Below are 24,483 nucleotides of genomic sequence, written 5' to 3'. Positions count from 1 at the left end.
GGCAGTGACCGGCTGCAGAGCGACCCTGCCTTGCTGACCACGTCCCATCCCATCCTTTGGGGACCCGGGACATGTCCCTAAGGGGAACACCCCTCTCCCAGAGCACCGGGGGCTCCCAGGAGGTCAGACCCTCCTGCCCAGGCAGCCAAGTAGCACCAAATGTCCCCACTCTGCCTCTCCCCGCTGAGCAGCCCCATTTCACGCCTCTGGACGTGGCTTGGGCAGGAATGTGGTGGCCCAGGCAGGAATATGGTGGCCCAGGCAGGAATGTGTTTCCGCTTGCCTGTGTTTTACCTGGCCTTGCGGCTGGCCCGAGTCTGGCATCGCTCCGGCACGCCCCAGGCTGAGCACCCTGTGGCTTTGGAGCCCCGCGGCACCGTGCTAGGTCCCCTCCCAGCTGCAGAGCCCCGCGGGTGCTTGATGCTCTGAGAGGTTTGCTCAGGGCACTCGTGGCAGACAAGGAGCTGCTCCCTGAGATGCCAGAGCCCTGCAGCATTTCTTTTCGCCAGGAGGTCAAACAAAGCTGGAGGGGCCAGGCTGGGGGCACGGTGGGGAGCAGGGGGCCGGGGAGCCCCAAGGAAACTCCAGTGGGGTTCCAGGGCACCTCTCCCTGTCTTGGTGGCTTGCTCCTGTGCCTGTACAACCGCAGCACCATGGCACCTGGCTGCAGTCCCTGTGCCAAATCCGCAACCCTGAGCCCTTCCTGGCTTTTTCCCTCTTCTCCCAAAGGCAGAGGGGAAATGGCACCCCAATGGGGCGCTGACGTGGGAGTCTGGGGGTGCGCAGATCAGAGGGGCAGGCGCAGGCACCCATTTCCCCACATTTCCCGGAGCAGCCAGGAACCCACCCAGCCCTGGGCACCTATCGGCAGGATCAGGAATTTGAGCTATTTTGTAGCAAGCCACAAGCTGGGGCAGGAATTTGGGGGCTGTGGCCTGAGAGGAGGAAGAAGCAAGGAGCTGAGAGCCACCCAGCAGGTCTGGTGCCTTCCTGGGGCAGCACCTGCCTCCCTTCCCCCAAACCCCATAGACCCCGACAGCCCCTCGGCTGCAATTTGGGCATTTCAGGAGGGGCCGCATGCCCCGAGGCTCCCAGCCTGGCTGGCGATGCTGCCACGGTGAGAAAGTTCAGCGCCTTTTGACACAGACAGAAGATTTCCCCCACGGCAATTGGGTGGGGAAGGAAAACACCCCGTGTTTTGCAGCGCTCAGCCGGGTATTTGGGCGGCCCTGCTGTGAGCAAGTCTCCCATCCGTGGCCAGGCTTTGCCGTGGTCTGAGCAGCAGGATTGCTCCTAGTCCCCGCAGGAGGGTTCCCTTTTCCGCCATATGCCTGAGCTCACCCCTTGAATTCATGCCCAAGCTGGAGCAGGACCCTTAGAGTCTGCCCAGATCCACTGGCATCCCTGGGAGGGTCCCCGTGCGCCCCGTCCTGCCTACGCGTCCCCGTCGGTGCCGCACGTGAATGCTGAAAACCTCCAGTGACTTCCCGTGGCCTGACCTCGGGTCCTCCATAAAGGAAATAATCGAGCGGCGGAGCACACAGCCTCCGAACGCCATCGGAAAAAAACCTCAAAGTCTCTTTAAAAGGGTCTTGAGTGGGGCACTGCGAGATGGAGGCGTTCGGTCGCCTGCCAGGGCTGGGACCTGGCCCGGTTTTTGATCCGTGCCCCTGCCGCGTCCCTGGGGCCCTGACCTTCCCCGCAGGCGCTGGGGGTGTGGGAGTCACCGGGAGCGTGGGAGCGGGGCAGCAGCTCGCTCAAGCAATTTGGCCATAAATCAGACGTTTTCTCCTCAATTCCCAGCAAGCAGGCGGATATCAGACCGTGAAGAAACACGACCCTGCTGGGAAGGATGGGCTGCCCTGCCCGGCACCGCAGGGCATGTGAGCCCCTCTGTGTCTCTGGTTAGGCTGGAGTTCGCCATGCTTTTGTTTTAAATCCACCCTCCCAAAAATTCCGGGGGCTTCTGGGCATCCCTCCCAAGCAAAACCAGTCCCCTGGATGATGATGCAAAGAGTAGAAAACATTCAGCTTTTATTGTAACATCCCCCAGCTTATTTACTGTGCCACCAACACTAGTCCTGCCCATCGCCACGTGCCCTGCGCCCCACCAAGGTGCCACAGTCCCCAGCTCCTGCAGCACTGACCAGCGTGATCTCGGCTCCCTTTGGTACAGAAACACACCTGCGATAACAAGACAAGTGACTGTGCTGGTACCCTGGCTGATGCCAGCCACTGCTGAGCCTAATTCTGGATGGTGCAAGGCACCCGGAGCTTTGCAGAGCTGCCGCGACGCTTGCTCGGGGCGAGATAACGTGGCCCAGCAAGTGGCACCTGGACGGTCAGGTCTCATTTGTGATGTGTGGAAGTGGGGCAGAGGTGTTTGGAGCTGGGCTGAGCTGGATGCGTCCCATTCCTGCAGCGATTATCGCTTCCACCTGGGGAACACCTCTGGGTTTTGCTGTTGGACGACGGCCTCGATCAGCAGCAGTCAGCGCTGCGTGAAAACAAACAGCCCAGCCCCAGCTCTTCAAACGAGAGGCGAGGGCTCACACAAAGAACAACTTCAGTCCTCTGACGCTGAACGTCTCAGCAAGGAAAATTTTCCGGCGGATGATCCAGCAAGGAGAGAGGACGGAGGGAAGCCAGAGATCAACACACCTTCCCCTAAAAGGGGTGGAAGAAACCCGCCTATATTCACTGTATTCATTACCCCAAGGGTCTCCAAACTCACCAGTGTTGGTGCAAGGAGCTGCTGGGTGCTCAGGGGGTCCCAGCCTGGTGGCAGAGCCCCCCTCCCCATGCTTCTCCACCCTGGTGTTTGGCCAGGCTGGCTCCTGCCTGGTGGCCCCCTGTGGCTTCTGGCCATGGGGGTCCCTCCACCTCCGCACACCGCTTTGCAGAGGCAGGGGCTCAGGTGAGATCGGTTTCAGGGGCTCACACGAGGCCAGGTTCAGGGGCTCAGAGGTGCTGCAAACTGCAGGAGCTGCCATGAGGGGCTGCCAAGCAAAGACCTGCTCTGAAGGGCCAGGTGCCGGCATCCCCCCCGTGCCTTTTCTCGGCAGCAGGCACGGCGAGCACTGGGGCTTTCTGTGCACACGGAAAAAATAATAATTGCACCCTCTAAATACAGCGAAACCAGTAACAGATCGAGCTGCTTGTTCAGTGTTAATGTTACTTATGAGTGCATTCGCCATGAAATTATTGTTAATTATTCATTCCAGCTAATGTTCAGTTACTGTTGATGGCCTTAGAAATTGCAGAGCAGCCTGAGTCACGGCAGAACGCGACATATTACAGCAATAAACGAGATCATATTCTGCCATTTAATGTTATTGTTTAATCAATGGCTGGGGTGTTTTTCCTCTCCTTTATTTGCCTGTTTCGCTCGTGTGTTTTTCTCTGGCTTTGCAGGAAGAGCCTGCAGCCCACAGCGGGCTCTGCCCGCCCAGCTCCTTGCCCCTGCGCTTCCTTGCCAAGCACACGCTCTTGTCCCAGTTGGTCATCAAGAATTTATTAAATTTTTACAGAGCCTGTGGTTACAGGGGGGTAAAGAAGCTGTCCACCTTGCTCAGTGCTGTGGCCCGCATCTGGGTCCCTTTGCTGGCGGTGGGGACAATGCGTTTTGGGGGTGACACAGTCCTTGCACCCCTCTCGGCACAAGAGCTCCCATGAAGTTTTGTGCCCAAAAAGCAGGAAAACCACTAATTTGTCTGTCACGTCGTAGAGACAGAAAGTTTTATTCACTGCAGGGATATACTCAGGATCGGCTAAGCCAGCCCCAGCTGGGACAGGCTCGCACTCAGCGCTCGGTGCTGGCTCCCAGCTGCCATGGAGCTGCTCGTCCCTCACCTTGCAGCACCTGCTGGCTCTCAGAGAGCACCCACACGTCCTGCAGCACCTCCTTTTATCCTAAATTCATCAGAATAACACAAAGTGCCTTGCCCCAAGGAGGGGAGAGGCTGACCCCCACCTTGACGGTGCAGCCCCCCCGGCACTCCCATGACCAGGACTTCGAAGGGTCCCACCTGGAGGAGCAGGGGCTGGGGCAGGCAGGCGGCTACGGGCAGCCCTAGGGAGGAACCTGCTCCTGCTCGGGCATGGGGATGGAGGCCGTGGGGATGGGGGCCGTGGGGATGGAGGCTGTGGGGATGGATGTTGTGGGGATGGAGGCTGTGGGGATGGGGGCCATGGGGATGGGGGCCATGGGGATGGAGGCCGTGGGGATGGGGGCCATGGGGATGGGGGCCATGGGGATGGAGGCTGTGGGGATGGGGGCCGTGGGGATGGGGGCCGTGGGGATGGATGTTGTGGGGATGGAGGCTGTGGGGATGGAGGCCGTGGGGATGGGGGCCGTGGGGATGGAGGCCGTGGGGATGGAGGCTGTGGGGATGGAGGTTGTGGAGATGGAGGCTCTGGAGATGGAAGCTGTGGGGATGGAGGTTTTGGGGATAGAGGTCGTGGGGGGCTTGCAGTCCCCCGGGGGGAAACCCTGCCCCCCGGTGTCCTCAGGCTCGGCGCAGGAGAGCGTGCAGTCCCGGCTGTGCTGGCAGCTCTCCCCACTGCGGGCCTGGAGGCACTCGCAGCACCGCTTGCCGATCAGGTAGGTGGCCTCGACCAGGCTGAGTGCGATGCAGATGCAGGTGGTGACCACCATGAAGATGGTGAAGATGTTCTTCTCGGTGGGCCGGGAGATGAAGCAGTCCACAATGTTGGGGCACGGGGGCAGCTCGCACTTCACCACGGAGGGCAGGGTGTAGTTCCTGTACAAGCGGTAGAAGATGTAGAGGAAGATTACGTCCACGCCAGCCTTGAAGATGAGGCTGAGCAGGTAGGTCCACCACAGCCCGCCCCGCTTTTTGCCGGGGTTGGGGTAGAGGCAGCGGTAGTCGCTCCCCGCGGCGGCGTGGCGCCTCTGCTCCTTGGCCTCGCGGTAGGCCACGTGCATGATGACCAGCAGGGAGGGACAGGTCACCAGGATGAGCTGCAGGGCCCACAGGCGGATGTGCGAGACGGGGAAGAAGTGGTCGAAGCAGACGTTGGTGCAGCCCGGCTGCCGCGTGTTGCAGTCGAAGTCCTTGTGGTCGTCGCTCCAGACGCGCTCGGCCGCCACCACGTAGACCAGCAGGCGGAAGATGAAGACGAGGGAGAGCCAGATGCGGCCGAAGGCCGTGGAGTACTTGTTGACCCCGCTGAGGAGCCCCTCGAATACCCCCCAGTTCATGGTCCCCTGGTCCTGTTAGCTAACCTAGGAAGAGAGGAGACACGGTGACAGCGACTGTCCCTGAAAGCAGCAGAATGTCCCCATCCGAGCAGCTGCGTCCCCCAAGGCAACAAAACGTGCCCCAAGTCACCAAAAGGTGCCCAGCACTGACCTAAGGCCGAGGTGTCCCCCTGCAGGGCTCCGTCCCCATCTGCGGGGACTCAGGGACCCAGCGAAGTCCTTCAGCCACAGCCCACCGTGGTCCATGCCCAGCTCAGCCTCCCCCCATCCCGTGCCATCCTCCCCATCTCTCGCCTGGCTGCCCAGCTATTTGTGATTTCTTTTTCTTACGTTGCCGGGCTCGGCACAACAAACAGGAGCAGGCCAGGGCGTTGACTCACCCGGCAGCTCCGCCGCCACGTCGTCCTCTCCCATCGCTGGAATCTGACAGCTCCTCCGCTCCCCCCGCCCCACAGCACAGCAGGAGCCCAGCACCAGCTCAGCACCAACGCTGCAGAGGTGCTGCTCTGGGGCTGGGTGCCCACTATAACCAAATTTCATCAGCTCAGGTTAATCTCAGCCCATAGCAGCCCCAGGACCCCGAGCGGCTTGTTTGACCCTGATAAACCCGCTGCACGTGGAGCGGGTCTATGGCCAAGCAGGACTCCCGGGGCTGTTTGGCACCAACTCTCCTTAAACAACTTCTCTATCAATAAAATAACAGGATTCACCCTCGCTGGCAGCGCCATACAGATCCTGCTGCTCTGCACAGCCCGTGCTGCCCAAACCCACCTGTGGGGCTGGCCCGTAAGTTGGGGGCCCCTCCAACACGATCCCATGCACGTACCTGGAGCTCCCTTCTCGCTGCCTCGATCCGTGGGGTCGGACGGAGCCAGGGAGGCTCGGACTCAGGACTGGGGACACAAAATCCAGCTTTCACCTTTCCCGTGCAAGCTCGCGGCAGCAGCCCGGGGAGTGCCGGTCGCCCTGCGGCAGGTCGAGCTCAGCTGTGTGCACCCACGGTGGGAGACCCCCCCCACCAGCCCACCCTGCCTGCCAGGGCTGGGTGCTGTTTCAGGGGGACATCCCCCAGCCCCTGAGGCTGTCCCTTACCTGGGGACGTCCCAGCAGAGGCCAGGCCGCCGCTCGGTCGGTGCTCGCCCGCGGCAGGAGCGCATCGCCCGGTGCCGAGGTGCCGCGTGAGTCATCCTGGGGCTCCTGGGAGCGAGGAGGAGATTCCCGGGGGAAGGGACAGGCTTCGAGGCAGATCCCTGCATGCCCCATCAGGCCAAGCACTGCCGCGCTGCGTGGGGCCCAATCCTGCCCCCGGGCAGCACCGGCTGCACCACCGTGGGGAAGGGCAGGGGCTCGGGGCTGCCTGTCCCTGGCTGCTCTGGGGACACCAAGGTCCCCCAGCACGGTGGCAGCCTGGGTGTTGCTGCCCCCTCCCCATCTTCCCTCTCTTGTACCCCCAGGGGGTGACGTGGCCAAAGCCCTGGGAGCCAAACCCCACCCTTCGTAATCCCCTTTTACTCAGACTTTGCACCGTGCCAACGCTTTAATAAGAACATTTTTCCCTCCCTGCCTTCTGACGAGTAGGTGGCAGCTGATTATTTCGCTGGGAATTAATTAACCACCTTTTCCAGGCTCCCCATACCTGTGCTGCAAGCTGGTGCAAGTCCCCTTCCCGTTGCCCCCCCAACCCAGAGCCCAGGACCCTCCCGGGACGGGGACCCCCTCCCACGGAAGCCTCTTTCTGATGCCTGCCCACCCCCGGGGCACCGCAGGCACAGGGATCGGGTGGGTGAGGGTCCGGGGAGCGGCTGCTGCTGCGTGGGGTGCGAGAGCTCACGTAGAGCCCGAGTCATCTGAGGAGCACATACACGTTTCATTTGCAATTCCGCTGGGTTTTAAAAAAAATGGAGAGAAACAAATCTAAACAGCTGTAAAGTAAATTACCACTGTTTGCCGATGGCTCCAGGGAAGAGTTCTGCAGTTTGAAATCAAACAAGCCCTTTTTTTTCTAATTTTATTTATTTTTAACCCGCCGGTGCAGCGGCTGTGATGGGAAGGGGGCTCCCAGCCCCCCTGGGAGCAGGATCCCAGGGCAGACCCTCGTCCCACAGCACCCGGCAGGGAGCCCCCTGCCCCAGGCTTGCAGATATCCAAAGAGGCTCTCATGGCTTGCCGCTTTCTGGGTTAAAACCCTCTCTTTTGGGCAGTCACATCGAGTGGATGTCCTCCTGAGGAAGCAGGGAAGGGACGGGGCGTTTGCGTCGTCTCCCGAACAGGACAGACGGATGCCCGTAAGGGATGGTGGCATCCCACAGCTGCCTCTCCCGCTTCGGTTTGCTGCAGATTTGTTTTCCAGGGGCAGGGAGCTGCCCCAGGCTGCACCCTCTGCTGGAGGAAAGCAGCTCGGGGCCGGGGAGATGCGCCGACGGCAGCACTTCGGCTTGCAGGAACGAGCCCCAGTTGTGCGCTTTCCCTACCGCATGAAATATTAATAACGCTTTGCATTTATATAGCGTCATTCATCCCGGAGTCACCCAACAAGCTCCTGACATGAATCACACGGCGGAGGAAACTCTGCAAGGCAGTGGGTGAGCGGTCCTGCCCATCTTCCCGCTGCACACGCCGAGGCACGGCGTTGTCCTCTGCCTGCCGTAGGTGAGGCCACCAGAGCTCCTTTCCCCCTAGGCAAGCAGCATCGGTGCTGCCAGCACAGTTTTGGGAGCTATTTACCTGGATTAGAAACAATATTCAAGGGAGGAAATGCGTTTGGTGCTGGTGCTGTGAAGGGCAAGCTGCCTGGCTCCTCTCGTTGGGCAAGGCCCCCCCATTCTGGCAGCCCTTCCCCAGGACCAGCTGCTGGGCTCCCCAACCCCAGGGACTCCACAGGGCACCCAGCAAAGGTGTGTCCTGAGGGCCCTGCTTCACTTTCACCCATCTGAAAGCACCTGTGATGGCTGTTATTTTTGTCTGAAAAAATTGATTTTTTTATTTTTTATTTTTTATTTTTTAAGAAGCCAAGCTAGGGAAGTTTGGGGTGGGGTACAGCCCAAATACCCGCAGCCAGCAGCTGCTCCTGGGCAGGCTGGGGGCTGGCACAGAGCCGCTGCCCCCTCCCTGGTGCTGTGCTGATGGTGCAGGAAAGGGGCAGCAGGGAAGGGATGCGGTGGAGCACCAGGGAAACCCCTCAGCACACGGGCAGCTGGCCTGGTATTGACCAGAGGGTTCCCACAGCATGAAAAAGCAGGCAGAATACCAGTGGGGAAAGGTTGTTTTCATCTTATTAAAGAGCCTTGTATTTAAACTGTCCTTCAGGTCTGCAGCACGAGATGATTGCAAAGGCTTTTACACACCAACTCAGCAGGAATCGCTTCTGCGATTCTGTTGCACGCAGATGCTCTTTAGTAGGGCAGAATCCCATTATTAATGCTGGATAAATACAGCAAAACAGGCTCGGGGTGAAATTACGGAGTGTAAGCAGCATCAGGCTCCGAGCTCGTGGTGCTCTCTGGACCCTGGCGGCCATCAGTCAGCGCGGTGGGGAGAGGCAGGCGGGGAGCAGTGATGGAAAACGGGGGCTTCCCAAGGAAACCCGGGTCCCGAGAACAGAAAGGGGCACGGCCCCACGCCAGCCTGCACGCAGGGCCGCTGGGCGCACAGCGCGGCCACCCGCTGCTGGTTTCACCCGACACGTTTGTTATGCAAAGAAGGAGGCACCTTGTTTGCAGACAATTAAAAAAAACCAAACAGATTAGTGAAAGGCAAACACGCGGAGCTGGCTGGATGTTGCCTAAACCCCTGGGAAAGCCGGTGAGCATCCAGCGCTGTTGCAGCCGAAGCGAGCGGCGACGCGCTCGGTGCTTAGGCCAGCCCTGCTGCTGCTGCCCCCGTTGCTGCCCCACAGGAGGCTTTCACCTACCATGGGGCTCCCATGGGCACCTCCGAGCACTGAATACACCTTAGGAGCCTTGCAAAAAGCCCAGGGCTTCCTGGGGGTGCCAGCACCGCAGGCTCACCCATTTAATGCAAGCTGCAGCAGGAGGCCCTGCAGCTGCTGGGGGCTCAGGGCACAAGCCACGGGGCTGACCCCCATCGCTTGGTGCTCACGGAAAAAGCCCGCATGGCCACAGCCCCACAGCCTAGGGCTCAGTGGGAATCCTACAGCAGTGGCAATAGGGCTTCAGCCCCGTTTTAACAGGTCCCAGAGGGCCCTGGGGAGGTTCTCACCCAACACGCTCCATGCGGCACTCCTGGGGCTGGGGAAGGAGGCAGCCCATGATTAAGGGGAAGATGGTGAGAAGGTGTCACTGCTAATGAGGCTGACAGCAATTAAAGACCTGGCTGGAGCAGCAGCGGGGTGAGGGTAGTGTGCTAATGAGGAGGGGGCTGCAGCACGAAGGTGCTGAGGTTCGGTAAGCAGAGGGTTTCCAGCGGCCCCATTTCTGCTGCAGTTCTGCCCTGGCAACCTCTCCACAGCACGGCCTTGTAGCGGCCATCTCACACGGCCAGGACCCCTTCGTCTGCTAATATTTATAAGCGTGGCTGGAGGGAGCAACCTCATCTCTAGTGAGAGCTTAATTAATCACGGAATCAAACGGGCTGGACGAGATGGTTTGCTACCGAGGAGATAAATTCGCACGGTCACTGGTGGCTGAGGATGGACGCGAGGTCAGTGCTGCCCTAAATCATTGCAGCTGATGGAGAGAAGGGCGCGAGGCCAGCAGGGTGCTCAGGAATGCTGTCCTGTGGAAGCTTGCTGTGCGCTGGAAGCAACTCAGGGGCACAGAGGGGGATGCTGCTGCGGCACATCGCCCCTGCCAGGGCAGAACTACGAGCTCCCAGTCTGTCCAGACAGGTCCCTGCAATGATGGCAAGCAAAGCTCAGGGCCACAGGCAGTTATCGGATCCTAATACCCAGGTAGAGAAAGGTAGGCATCCAGGGGTGCCTTCAAAACGGGAACAGCCCAGCCTTCAGACCCTGCTGGTTGTCGCAAAGGGGCCGGGTTATTTCTGTATTGGGTCGTTTGGGAAAATAATCGTCGTGCGAGCAACATCTTTGCCCTTGCTGCTGACCTTGGCAGCATCCAAATGGCCAACCCGCAGGTCAAAGTCTTTATATCCTATTACCAGCCTCCTGAGTCATGCCTGTCCCCTGGCAAGTCGTATTATTTTGAAATGGCAGCTAAATGGGAAAGAGGTCGTGCTCCCAATATGGTGACAATAAGACATGACAGCACTTTTCTGAGTGATTAAGCCCCAGGTGATGTTGGGGCTACAAGACAAGCGGTGGAAGGCTGGAAGACTTTAATCACCCCAGGCACACCATCGCATCCTCGCCATCCATCCTGCTGGGGTGAGCTTTTATTGCAAAACGGAAGCGATAGCAAAAATAATCAAGCCCAACCTGTGCACCGACCAGTTAGTTATCCACGCTGCAGGTACTGCTTTTAATAACCAGCCGGAGCAGCCTGTTGGCCCTCAAAGATCCTTCTGCAATAAATAAAGGCTGGTGCCACAACGCAGCCGGCCGGGGCTGCCGCCAGACACTAGATGGCATTGGAAGAACGCGCCGTGCGCCCCGGCTTCCCCTGGAACAATCTGGCAAAGCAGAGCAGAAAACTCAGGATGACGGAGCAGAAAATGTCTGTGCCTGGGTGAGGATGGAGCTCACCTTCAGCCCTCGCTCCAACCTTGCGCGGCTGCCCGGGGGGAGCGCGGCAGCGCTGCGGGAGCTCGCGGCGTGTGGCCTCCGAGCTGAGCTCATGCAGCGCTTTGCGTGGCGTTATTTATTTTCCGAGGAGCTGCAGGCTGGACCTTGCACGGCCGCTCACGGCTCCCTGGAGCTCAGCTGCCCCTGCCCGCGGCAGGAGCTCTGCAGCTGCCTGTCCTGGGGGAATTTTACCCCTGACATCTCTGCTCCAGGAGCGCCGTAGCCCAAAGTCAGGCCTGGCTCGCCCTGGGAGCCTCCTTTCACCTCCCAGATTTCTGCTGCAGGGCTGTGCGGGGGAAGCAGGAAGGCGAAGAGCTGGTGCTGGGTTTGGAGGAGGCCTTTTGGAAATAGCTGCTCTCGGGCTCCGCTTGGTTCACGTAAACCCAGCTGCCCTGCACGAGCAATGGCGAGGAGGAGCAGGGCTTTAAAGCAAGTTCAAATTCGAAAGCTGCTGCTGGCCCGTCCCTGCCCTGCTGACCCCAGAAGCTGCAGCTCCATCATGTGGAGAGGAAAGCTTTTCTGCTGCAGCTGGGGCAGGTGCATCCCCAGCCACCAGCAGATAATGGGTACACAGGGGAGCAGGGGCACATCCAATGCAGGGGCTCAGGGCACTGGTAACCGCAGGAGAGCAGATCCCTCCTGCCATCCCTCTGGCCCCAAAGGGCTACTCGTGGGATGATTTGCTTTGAAATGCCCCCACCAGGGCATCCCAGTGCTCCGCATCCCAGTGCCACATTTTGCCATGGGGCAGTGCTTGCAGCCACCCCGCTGTTTCATTCTGGCTGTTGACCCCCCTGCCCCAATCAATCCCCCCTCCACAGCAGCCTGCCAAGCTCCAGGTGCCCCCCTACGCCTCCCTCTCCCCCTCGCCTGGCTGTTCATCGAGCACAGCACCATTTATTCATCTCGCTGCAGCATCCCCGAGGCCGCCGCAGGAGGGGCCCCTCCTGGGAACAGCCTGGGGAAATGCTGAACGTCCCAGCACCAAAAAGCTGCTGGCAGCAGTGCCCCGTGAGCCAACATCACCAGTCGGAGCTGGAGCCCATCTGCAACCACCAGGATCAGCCAGGATCGTTCCTCTTCCAACTGCTCCCCATCACCTGTCAGCCTCCCCCCGCACCGAGCAATCACAGGGACGGCGTCTCCGCTCCTACACTCCCCCAAATCAACTCCCGAATCCCCGCTGAGCCGAGCTGACTTTTGCATTTTGTCTCCTAAATTATGCATCGCGCAGGAAGTCAAACAGCCACAATATGTCTCTTGATTGCAGCTCGCTCTCTTCCAGCCAGCCCCGTGCTTGCAGCCCGCGTCTCCCCTCCGCGGTGTCAGCAGGCAGATGGCACGGCACCGCTCGCAGCCCCCCGCTGCCTTCAGATCCCCCAAAAGCCCCCCCCCCAGCCTTCTGGAAAAGCAGCTGCTTAAAAGCAGGATGGCCAGGCTTCACCTTGCTCTGCTTGCACAGGGGAGAGGTGCTGGGGAGCATTGCAGCATTCTTCCAAAGGCTAAAAGCTTGCTCACACCCTAAGAAAAATACCAGGCCAAAAATCCCTCTCAGCCTGCTTGGCTTGCTTGTGCCACTCCCGGGCCCTCTGGGCAGCAAATTCATGAACTGAACTCTGAAAAGGGCCCAGACTTGGCTTGCAGCAAGAGATTTTGCATTGTTGTGTCTTAAAATGTCAGCACTTTAATTAGCTGCCATATGAAGCTGGAGCGGGTTTGCCTGGCAAATCAGCGAGCAAACTGGTTTGCCCCTTTCCATTTTTAGTTCGGGCTGAGAAATTTGTCCAAGCTGACCTTTTGCCTCTGAGACCCCCTCAAAATTCCCATTCCGTAGTGGCATTTCCTAAAAACAGGAGAAAACAAGAGACGAGGAGGCTTCCCCACCATTTCCTGCCTCCTTCTGCATCCTTGATGGGCAGCGGCTGTCCCGCGGGGCAGGCGGGGGCATTGGGGCGGGCGATTTTCTGCTTCCCCCGATGCCAAGAGCTGCTCAGTAATGGGGTGCAGGCAGCAGGGCGGCTGTGCAGAGCCCTGGGTGTTTCCAAAGGGGCAGCTTATCCCTCTGCCATGCTGCCCAGCACACAGCCCAGCCAGGCTGGGCTCCGACCTGTAGAGCTCATTCCCCAGCCTGACATTTCTGGGGAACATTTACGCATTTTCGCCCCGGGAAACATCCTTTGGAGAAGACTTGAGCGTCCGCCTCCTCCCCTGCCTGCTCCCACCCTCTGCCCGACATTTCAGGCCTCTTCTCCTTGCTCCCAGCATGGGGCCATCCAGTGCCTGCCAGGCACGCTGCCTTTTCTGGCACTTGTTGGCTCTTCCAAACCCCGTGGCTGTAGGTTTTGCCTTTCATCTCCTTTGGACAGCGCTGCCAGGTCACCTTCACGTAAAGGGAAAAGGCACGGCTGAAGTTCTCCCAGATTGAGGTGTTTCCTGCTCACAGGTTTTTAGTGCACCTGTTAAATCTCCAGTCTTAACCACCCTTTATATTTTGGATTTTTTCTGTAAGTGTAAGGCTGCCAGAGCCATAACTTCCACTCCAGGATAATTTCTTGCTCTGAAGGATGCAGTGAATTTCTTCACAATTTGCTGACCGTCAGAGCACGCTCTCCAGGGGGGTTCCGCTGGGGAAGTATTGGATTGCCGCGGCTGGAGATGGAGCTTCGAGCCTCCTTATGCTGTGTGTGTGTGGCAAATTAATGAAAGCAAATACAGAAAAGCACCTGAAAAACCACGGGGAAGTCAGAGGCCATAGCGCCCTGCCACGGCTGCTGGCTTTGGAAATCTCGGTGCTAGGGCACCACAACGCCTCGGAGGGCCTCAATAATCCAGGACGTCTGCGAGGAGAAGCCACCAAAAGCCACTCCGCCCTTTCGAGAATCCTCTAAAATGCTGGGTTTAACACAAGAAATGCCACCACGATCATCTGCAGGTGTGAGCAGCGACGGCTGTGCCGTGCCCCAGCTCCTGGAGGACTTGCACCACCAGAGCCAGGACATCCAGCACCTTCTGCACCACCGGCCCCACTGCCCTGCCTCCTGGTGCCCAGCAGCCTGGAGAAGGGTTCAAAGCAGATACGGAGCCAGTGGCTCCGAGCCATCCCTAATTACTGATCTAATTACCGCCTGGACACGGAGTAGCTCAGCCTCCCAGCGTTATTGGGGACTGCCATCACAAAGGGCCACGCGAGCGCCCACTGCCCCCACGGCTGGGGGCTGCAACGTGCTCGGGGACGTTGGCTTTGTGATTTGGGGCAGCGAGCGTCTTCTGCGAGAGCGGCTGGCTGAGCACCACCACCCAGCACCACGCCGCCCAGAGCCCTCCCGAAACGGCAGAGCAGCAGCCGGTCCCCAAAAAGCCGGAGCCCAAGCGCCACGTTCCTCACAGCCTCGCAACTCCTCAGCGCCGCAGAGGAAGAAGAGCGGGATCAAAGCATCCTCCCCGCCTCCCCGCTCATTGACGGAGAGCCCGGAGTCCTGGCCTCGCCGTGCCCTGGGCTTTGGTGGAGTGCGACCCTCGTCTGCGGCGTGGCAGGCAATTACGGCTGGAAGAAAGCGGGGGCAGATCGCCCCGGCCGTGGGAAGAATGCGAGCCGGCCGCCTTTCATCTGCACCCCACCGGCCGCCGCCTGCCGCTCGCTATTCTTATCCCTCCGGATCAAGGCGCAGCGTTTCCTCCGCCTGCCCTTGATGCCGGCAGCCCCGGCGTCGGGCGGGCATGGCGGGGAAGCGGCCGTGCCGAGGGCCGGGGCAGCTGCGGGGCGCGACCCCGCCGCGGCGGCTTTCAGGCTCGGGGAGCCTGAAATTGTACGTGCAGGTGTGGAGCTGAGGCAGCTCTCGCACGCCGAGGAAGGTCAGCCTTGGCTCACGCTTGACTGGAAATCACAGATCCCCTCAGATGGCTGCGGGCAGCGGAGGTGTTGTGTCTGCGTTGGCATCGGAGGTTGTGCTCTAGGAAGAGGGGTTCTGGTAGGAAATGTTGGTCATTGGGGTTTAAAAATCCCCCCGTGTTCTCATGAGAGAGCCTGAGTCTCTCTAGTCCTTGGGCAACTTTGCCCCAAACTCTAGTCCTTGTGAGAGAAGCGAGAACCCATGGGTTACGATGGCACGATGTCCCTCGGGGCTGCCGCCTGCCGTCCGTCCATACCGCTAAAGCCAAGCGAGCAGAGCTATCCTGGGAGCGACCAAGGAGCAGCAACCTCACCTGGTGGTGCTCACAGCTCCCGTCTGCGACCAGAAGGCTCCGTCTCAGGCTTGGCCGTCTCCAGTCCCCACAAACCTGCAGGAATTACCCAGATCCCATCACTGCACAAACCCAACATGACCACAGCTAATTTCGGGGAGGAGGAAGAACCAGGCGAGCGCAGCCTCCAGCCCTGCCGCCTGCTCTTCGCCAATCCCCACCGCGTTGGCGGGTGCAGGATCCGGCCGCTGGCCTCCCGCACGGCAGGCAGCCCAGCCACGGTTACGTTGGCCAGGGACGTGAGCAGGAGGCCATGAGCTATTAATTGGCTGGGAGAGGCATTGTTATTCCCGGGCTCCTTCCTAGCACGTTCGCCGTGCTGGTTCGATACAGCTGCAGGAAATCAGCCTCATTATCTGGAAGGATCCAGGAGCTCTTCCCAGAAGTCAAACCCAGAAGCAGCCCCAAAGGTTCCTGCAGAGGAACAGAAACTCCGTAGAAGTTCATTGCTGGCTTCACTCCCTGGGAACTTCTCAGTGCTGCCCTGAGCGAGGCTCTGCTCTCCTGCTGATGGATGTGCTGTGTTTGAGGAGCCGGTGCCGATCTCGCCCCGGCACCAGGGACTGCGTGCTCCATCCTCTCACTTGCCTCTTTTATTTCAGGATTTTAGAGCCTGTGGACATCCAGCTTGTGGTGTGCTGGGGTTCAGCCTCCGGGGGAGATGCTGAAGGGAAACAGGCCCGTGGAGAGCAGGGTGGCTCAGTGCCCCGTCTTGCTGTGACCAGTGCAGCCTTGGACACTTAACCTGCTTCCACCTCTCCTGCACACAAACACAGTTGTTGAAATTCTTCCATTTCCATGACATATGAGAAAAAAAAAAAAAAGATCTGCCTCATTGGAAGGTTCCCTTACTCTATATTACTTTAGGGGGAAATTAAAGCAAAGGCTATTTTTTACCTACCATACTGGGAAATAAAGGTCATTTCTGCCACCTAACTGCCGTGCTGCTGCGTGCAAGCAACTGCCAAGTGGAAAGAGCAGCGCAGCCAGGGGCAGCTCCCAGTGCTCCCAGTCACCCTGCTTTGAAACCAGAGGGGAAACACTGCCAGCAGTTTGCAGCCAAAGAGCTGTGCCGGGGTCTGTCACCACCATGCAGGAGGCCTGGCCCTCGCATGGTGTCAATCGCCCACACACGTGCAGGGAGCTCGGGCGCCGCGCTCTTGCTCCTTATTTGCAGAGACGTGAGCAGGAGCAGCAGTGGCAGCCGCTGGGTCCCCGCCGCACGCAGCCTGGAGAGGGGTGGGCTGCTGAACCGGAGCTGACAGACTGCTGAGGGAAGGATGACAGCCCAATTTACGCATCGCTCTGTATTTTTGCTTGAAAAAGTGGGGTTTCATCCCTCTTTCCCAAAAGCAACACCCATGTCCGAGAGAGGAGCGAGCACGGGGCTATATTCACCAGGGGACGGCTCGGGATGGTGATGTGAAGGGACGCTGTGACATCTGGCTCATCCCCACGTGCATGTGGGTGAAATAACTGCGTCCTTACACACACGGATAGGACAGACGATGCCAGACATCGTGGCACGACTCCGACCCACTGCGGGCTCTGAGCTGTCCCCAGGTGTGCGCTGGCCTCCCCGTGCGGTGGCCTCCATCAGAGCCTGCTGCTCTCAGCAGTTTGGTTTCCTCCATCCACAAAACTGCAGTTAATGTGGTTTTCAACGTAGAAATGGGATGGCAGGAGCAGGGCACCCGGGCACGTGCAGGACGGTGCCACCGCCGCCTCCCGACGTCCCCGGCTGCGCAGCGCAGGGCTGGACGCCTGGCACGGCCCCAGCAGCCTGCTCCTTTTCTTTTCCAGGCTATTTTTATCCTCCTCCCAGTGACAGATTGAGGGCTTCAAGAACAGCCCCGTGAACTCTCTCCTGCTTCCCCGCCATGGAAATTACTGCACAGCGGTTCAAAATGGGAGAGCAATTTGCAAAACAAATAAGTCTCCGATTAGCTAACAAGCGGCAGGCTGACCTTACAGGGACCCTTTCATTAGGAGACACTTATTCCCTGATACTTCTCTATAGAGCACCGATTAACTGCATTGGGATGGAGGGAGCTACTTCATACTGTTTTAATGAATTAAATATATGCCCCTATTTGGCTCTTAATGTTAAAAAATATTAAGTACGGTAATTGTCACAATCCCGAAGCCAGTCATCTCTCCACCCAGCAGTTCATCTCTGCTTCCCCCTTCCCACCACAAAGTTTAATCTCTTAATGTGCTGCTCGTGTCACAGCGCTTCCCTCTGTTAATGCCAGCCCATTAAAACGCACGGCTCTGTCCAGCTGGGTGAAAGAGGACGGCTGCAGCGGAGCAAAGGAGAAGAACAGATGATCACAAGTTGCCCAGGAGCTCGGCAGCTCTCTGGCTCCAGTTTTCTGAGAGTAGCGCAGGACATGGGGCTGTGCTCCAGGTCCTGCCCCAGCCGTTAGCTGGTGCTGGGGCTTTTTCTTCTCCTCCCCTGCATCTCCTCTTCCTCCAGAGTCTGTGAACATGGAAAGCGCGAGCTGTGCCTCCACCGTGTCCTGCGGAGGAAGGAGCCCGCTGGAGCTTGGCCAGCCCCTGCTCCTGCCCAGGGCGATGCCGCTGGAGCCAGGTGCCCAGCCCTGCGTCGGCTGTCTGGGAGCACAACCCTCCCTGCAGCTCAAGGCGGTGGGAAAAGCAAACAGGGGAACAATAACAAGGAAATGGTGGTTGAGGCCTCAGGAGCAGGCACGCAGATGTCACAGGGCTCCGTCCCGAAGCTCTCCCCGCTGCCCCCGGGGCCGCGAACCTCACGCATTACGTTGGTGTGGCTCCGGCTGGCGTGTAATTTAATTACTGCGTGCTTAAGAGATTAAATCTGCGATTAAAAGAATTTATATGGATTAGCACAGGATGATTTTAAATCACTGCCAGCTCACGGCGAAGCACACCAGGGATCTGCAGTAAAAGCAGTGGCGATGCGAAGGGCTCGGCGGTGGCTTTAGCCCTGTTCCACGTGCCAGGGAAGGGAGCGGGGTCGGTGCTGCAGAACCTGCCCGGCTCGCAGCCCCTCTGCAGAGGAAGGGGACAAGGGGTCGGTGCTGTCCTTCTGCAGACCCCGCTGCAGCTGCCTGCAGGCAGCATGGGGCCGGTGGTACCAAGGAGCAGGAATTTGGCCGGGCACAGGGAGCCCCGAGCTGCCCAGCCCGGTGAAAGCTGGGGCTGGAGGGAGCCAGGGCATGGCCACAATGACAGCAGTGGTTTCACCTCCCCTGTCTGCTCCTCTCCATCCATCTGCCACCCGATCGCACACATCACTGCGGACAAGCAGTCCTCTCTGGCGTCTCCAGGCATGAATTTCAGTCCGTTGTTTAAATCCGCCAGTTATTTTTCTTAAGTCACTTACTAGATGTCCCTTTATGGGGGAAAGAAAGGAGCTGGATGGGAGGAAAAGTGAAGCATGCAAACTTGGAATATTTATGAAATAATCTGGTTTAAATCAAATTCACAAATCTCCAGCTAAAGCTGTGTTCCAGAAAGCATTATTGTTTCCCTCTCGGGGGCGAGAAGGAGAATGCAAAATTCATTTTCCTGAGCTGCGAGGGGAAGCAAAGATCAAGGGCAGCATTTCATCAAACCGCCTCTTCCAAAATGTCCATTTGCAACCCCCAACCCTGTCCCTGAGCAGCCACCTCACCCGGCCATCCCTGGGTGGGTGGGGGGGGACCCGTGTGGCTCCAGGGCGAGCCCAGCCAAATGGCTCCAGCGAATATCCTGCAGCATTTTTAAAATATTCTGGCTTTCTAAAGAGTGACCACATATTTGCTGCCTTGCCTACCACCACAGAGCCTGGCACGGATCTGTCCTTGTTCCTCCAGTGCAGCTGGTGCCGTGCTGGGCTCCCAGGCTGGAGGACAGCACCGGTGTACGCAGCCCCAGCGCTGCCTCCTGCAGACCCCAGCGGGTTCCCTTAGCTGGGGACAGCAGCCGAGGAGGACGCAGCCTGGCTCCGCACACACCCAGCCACCTGCGAAGAGCTCTGCCCTGCTGGCAGCAGCCTCCCGGCCACCACCAGGGCACCGCGCGGCTTCTGCCGCTGCACGGAGACGGAGCCGGTGCCGCTGTTCGCAGGATTGCAGCGCGGGCCCCGTGCAATCTGTTTGATTTGAAATATTAGTGAAGAGATTAAAAACAGTGCTCATGATTTTGTAATGCATATGGTAATTAAAGTGTTACATTGCAATTATGATGTAATTAAACTGTGGGATGCTCTTCAAGATGCAATTGCCACTCATTTGCATAACTGACGGATTTGCTTATTATCACCCTTTTAATATATGTATTAAAAAGAGCATCAAGAGCGCTGGCTAAGGAGGCTTGCGGCAGCTCTACCCAGCACCCAGCCTTCCCCATGTGCCGTGCTTGTTCACCCTTTCAAGGCTGTTGTCTGGGGGTCCCAGCCTGGAAACCCCAGCCCCACACCAGATCTGACCTTTGCAGGCAATTAACACGAATTCCTGCATCCTGCTCTCCCCACCAGCTGCACACATCTGTCACGGAGCAGCCGCCAGGAGCCGTGCCCTACGTGCAGCAATTATTCTCAGCCGTGCCAAGACCTTTCTGGTTCAGCAAATTACTACAGGTACTGAAAAAAAAAAATCACCTTATGAAACAGGGCTGATTTTTTGCCCTTTTCATCTCGCCAAAACTTCCTCGGAGGAGCTAAAATAAAAGCACGCTCAGCACTGGGCTGCCCGTTCCTTCTCCTTGTCCCCATCGGCCAGCTCTGCAAGGGCGCGCAACGCGGGGCACGGACGCAGGAACACGCTGGGGGAACGGCTCAGGAAAAGAAATCTTCGCTGAAAGCCAAAGCCTCTGCCTGGACTTTGCTTTTATCCGGAGAAGGCCAGGCCTTAAAACACCTCTGACAGCTGTAATGCCTCAATCTGACTCACCGAAGAGTGCGCAAGAAAAGGAGAAAGGATTTTGCAAATGGTTCCTTTTATCTGCCGTTTTAACCCGCGCCGAGAAACATGAGATTCCTGAAAACGTGATGTCTGGTGTGCTGCAGAAATAGATCTATCAGGAAACTAACGGCACTGCTTTGAGAGGACCAGGGGCTTGGCGCTGCAAGGAGCAACATTTCTTCCCCTGCCCGGCAAGACCCTGGCGAACATTCCCGGGCTGAGCGCGGCGTAGCTGGGCACAGGGCACGGTGCGGGGATGGCACACGCAGGCAGGGCACCGAGCAGCTCACACTGTCGAATTGTGGGGAGAAGCATCGCTGTGAGCAGGTGAGCTGCCAGGGCTGCTGCTCACAACGCTCCACGTTGTCTTAAAAACACATTTGCCTTTGCATAATTGCCTTTCCAAACTAGCTTCGCTTTCGTGACAGATGCTGTTAGCCTGCCCAGAGGAAGAAGAGCATTGGCTGAGGCAGATAACACTGCTCAGCTCTCAGCACGCCTGTGTGGCTGCAGCCAGCACCAGCACCAGGACCCCCCGGCCGCCCAGCACCTTTCTCACCAGAAAACGCTCGTCGGTGGAAACGTGGCGCGTTGTGCTGCGTGCGCTGCCGGCACTCCAGCTGGGCTGCCTGGGGGCATCTCAGCCGCCGGTAAATCATACAAAACACGGCACAAAACGAGCGAACTTCGTAGGAGAAGTTTGATTTCACCTTTGCTTTTTGCTCCCACCCGAGAAGGGCCAGCCTGAAGGATCGCGGGCTGACCCCAGGCCGGGAGGCGCTGCGAGGAGCGGGCCCGGGGCACTGGCAGCTCAGGCGCACGGGGACGGTCATTAAATCTTCAAGGGAATAGGATAACTGCAGGCCTAACTCACTGAAGATTTAATGCAGCTGAAGCTTAATTTCCGTTATATAAGGACTTGTCAAAGTTAGGAGCATAAGTCATAAATGAGAAGATTTAGGTGCACGGCTCCGCGCTTCTCTTTTTTCCTTCGCCTTAAGAAGGAGGTGGGCACGCAGCAGCAGGGGTACCCGTGGGGCAGCGGGGTCAGAGCCAGGACGGCCTTGCTGCATCCCAGTGAGGAATCTGGTACCTGGGCAGCTCCTGCACAGGCTCCAGCCCCAAGTCTGGGCTCTGCTGAGAGCACCCAAACCCCTGCAGAGCCCCGCGAGGGCAGGAGATGGAGGCGCCCATCGGTCAAACACCAGCCCAGCAGATACTGTCCCCCCGTGCGCCAAGGTCTCTAAGGAATATTTACGGTCATGTAGAGGCAGGTGGAGGAAAAGCTTTCTCCCTTCCCTCTAAGCTCTAGGACAGGGCTTTTCCAGCTTCAGCATCCCCGTGGCAGTGCAGGCGTTAGGCCTGGAGGTGTAAATAACCCACTGCTCGCCAGACAACAGGATGAATGTGACAGCAAAGGGCTGCAGCCGGGCCAGGACCGTGTGGATGCCCCCAGACCATGGGGGCCAGCCCAGGAGAGGGGCTGGGCTCCCACCTGCAGCAGCGCCCGCAGCCCCCTTCCCTCTGTATGTCGGCTTAGTTGGGAAACCGTGGAAGCTCGCTAATTAAAATTGATGTCGTGTTCACCAGAGTCCAATTCCGCATCGAGCTCCTGTTGTTCCCTCTCCACGAGAGCAGGTCTGCCATATTTAGCCAACTTTTAAACTCATTAGCAAAAGCAGATGCTTAGATCCGCAGTCCCTAATGACTGTAAATGGGAGAATTAGTTTATTGATTGATGGCCTAATTGTTGCCACCACGGCCACAAGCGAGAGCTCAGAGCCTGGGTGCGCTGCGCCGCAGGACACCCGGCCTGCCGGAGGGGAGAGGGAGGAAGAGAAAAACGCCCCTGAGGCTCCGAGCCAGGCAGAACGGGGCATCCAGCAAGCACCTGGGAGGTGACCCACATGCAGATTTCCAAATTATTCCAGCATTTGAACAGTCAGGCAAAAGTTAATTAAATTACGCTTTGCACAACAGAGGTCAGAGCCTTTGAATGCATCTCGATGCGTAACCTTTTGTGGGGTGTGTAGACTCACCCCTGCTCTCTGCATGCTAATGAAGAGGCTGCTGGGGCCTGTAAACAACAGCAAATGCTGCTGTTCCTCCCCTCCCCTCTTCCTCCTTCATTTGTCCATGAACATTTAAATAAACAGAAGGAGGGGAAGGTCAGATGCTCGGTCTCTGTGCAGCCCTGCATCTGCTGAGAGCGGTGCCTGGGTGACCTCCAGCCCTGCTCCGGGAAAGTGCTGCTGACGCCTCCTGCTTCCCCCCAAAAGCACTGAGCAAAGCTACAAACCGATGCCCGACAGCTCCTGGGGCCGCAGCTCTCTGCCCCACGGGACAGCCCATGCACAGCCGGCGGTGTCCAGCTCCCACGGGAAGGTAAGAGGAGCTGTGCTGAGGAGCCTGCCTGCCTCATTAAATTCATCTCTTTTAACAAAAGCACCTACAATGGGGCCCTGGTCCAGAAGGGCATTGAAAAAAAAACCCAAAACCTGAAATGAAGCAGCCTTGAGCATGTGCCCAGATGGTTTACTGAGCAGGGACAGACTTAGCCATGGGCTTTGCCTGGGCTCGCTGGTAGCGTGCCGTGGGCTCCCAGGTGGCTTTCACCCAGGTCTCTGCACACCCAGAGCTGCCGAGCCCCCAGGAGCCGAATCCCGGTGGCTGCACCGCAGGGAGAGGCCATTGCCTTGGGATGCTGTTTGGCCACCAAGATGCACTGCTAATCTGAGCTGGGTTTGGCCGGTGCCTTATTGGAAACGTGGCTGAGTGCTCCCAAGCAGACGCACAAGCTCAGCTCCCTGCCCTGCTGGGGCTGCCACACCAAAAAACCCAGCCCTGAGATGCTGACGTGACATTGTGCCCAGCCAGGAGGCTTGGGGAAGGAAAGCAGCAGGGAAAAAAGCTTTAAGAATATGGCTGATGTTTTTCCATCACCTAAAAATCAACAGGAAAAAAAAAAACACCAAAAAAAACCCACCAAACAAACCAACAAACAGATTTGCGAGAGGATTTAGGAGGCATCAAGTTGCCTGGATACCGGATCCTGTAAGTACCCAAAAAGTAATTATAAAGCAAGAAATCTGTCTCAGCTAAGCAGGTGGACGGGAAATTGGAAATCCATTTGTGAGAGGCGTTCTGCTTTCTAACAAGACGGGTCGCAGCTCCCCCGTGCTCTGAGCAGCCCCATGCCCCCGCTCCCGACCGCGCTCTGCAGGTGACGCGGTCCCACCGGCACCGGGCAGCTCCGGCAGGGCACCGGCAGCTCCCCCTGCTCATTTCAATGCTCCTCTCCTGGTGAGAGAAAAATATTTCACCTCAGTAGGATTTCAGGGTGCTTTTAATGGAAAGGCCCCAAACACCGATGTAAGAGTGAATAAATCTACACGCACAGCCTAAGCCCGGGGGGGATCAGTCCCTTACCCGCAAGGACACTTGGGTTCAAGGGAGCATCGCTTTTAGAGACCAATTTCCGCGCTCTGCCACAAGTATTTCCACTTTAATAATCTCCAAAGTAATAATTTCTCAAATCCCATTTTCTTCTTAGTGCTCGTTCCCACTTTTTGCATTTCACTCAATAAAACGTAACTGCTCAATTTCCCTTCGCTTTCCTGCCGCCTCTCATCTCTCCCACCTTTCAGCCCCAGCTCCACCCGATGCCGCGGTCTCTGCTCAAGGACAGGTCACTTTTCCCAGCCCAGCCCTCTTCTAGATGCCCCTGAATGCAACCACTTAAATCCTTAATGCCAGGGGCAGCGCTGCACGAGGTGCACGGCAGGGAGGGCTCGGTGCCCACCTGGATGAGGACCCCCTTGACAAGCAGCAGCCAAAGCCCCGGACCTTCCCAGAGCACAGCCTGCTGTTGCATGGCAAGGGCGCCTAATTACGGCTGTGTAAAGCTTTTGCTGCCGTAATTGTTTTTGTGCGGCCTGGGAGGAGACGGGTTGTGCTGGATGCAGGGGATTTTGCTGAGGTATGGAAAGCGAAGCCATTTAGTCAGGTAATAGCTCCAAAGCTTTAGGGGTCAGCACGCTGAGAACTCCAGGAAAATGCTTTTCAGGGCAGGGCAGTTTGAAGAAGGAGAGGAAAAAGGAGAAACAAATTGAGACAATGTGCTTATTGAGCAGCCAGTTTACTTCCTCCCAGTCCATGTCTGCTCCTTTCCAGCATCAAAATCGGAATCATGGAGGAGAATTAGTGGCAGCACCACACAGGTTCCCTATGCCTGTCCTGCTCCGAGCCTACACAGACACACGTGCACACCGACACGCTCCTTCTGCCTCCCATGCACTCAGAAAACTCCCATTTGGGGATTCCTTCTTTCATGCAGTATTTCTTCCCACAATAAGCCCCATAATTCCGCATTTCTGAAGTCGATAGTT

General features: G+C 58.0%; 1 protein-coding gene across 4 annotated transcripts in view; it reads right to left on the bottom strand.

The window, feature by feature from the left end:
- Positions 1-4,072: 4,072 nt before the first annotated feature.
- Positions 4,073-24,483, bottom strand: part of LOC308182351 (gap junction beta-5 protein-like) — a gene marked incomplete at its 3' end in the record, with an annotated part of 107,907 nt that continues 87,496 nt past the window's right edge. Inside the window, exons 12-14 of one of the 4 annotated variants that reach the window (XM_080566819.1) lie at positions 6,317-7,948; positions 6,051-6,190; positions 4,073-5,248 (exon numbers count right to left, since the gene is read on the bottom strand). In XM_080566819.1, the coding sequence (XP_080422945.1) occupies positions 4,073-5,224 (1,152 nt within the window). In that variant the 5' untranslated portion in view covers positions 5,225-5,248; positions 6,051-6,190; positions 6,317-7,948. The other 3 variants (XM_080566820.1, XM_080566821.1, XM_080566822.1) reach the window with 3 other exon arrangements.

This window comes from Anser brachyrhynchus (genome assembly GCF_964034855.1).
Source record: "Anser brachyrhynchus genome assembly, chromosome: 24".
NCBI lineage: Eukaryota > Metazoa > Chordata > Aves > Anseriformes > Anatidae > Anser > Anser brachyrhynchus.
This window is presented reverse-complemented; position numbering and strand designations above follow the sequence as displayed.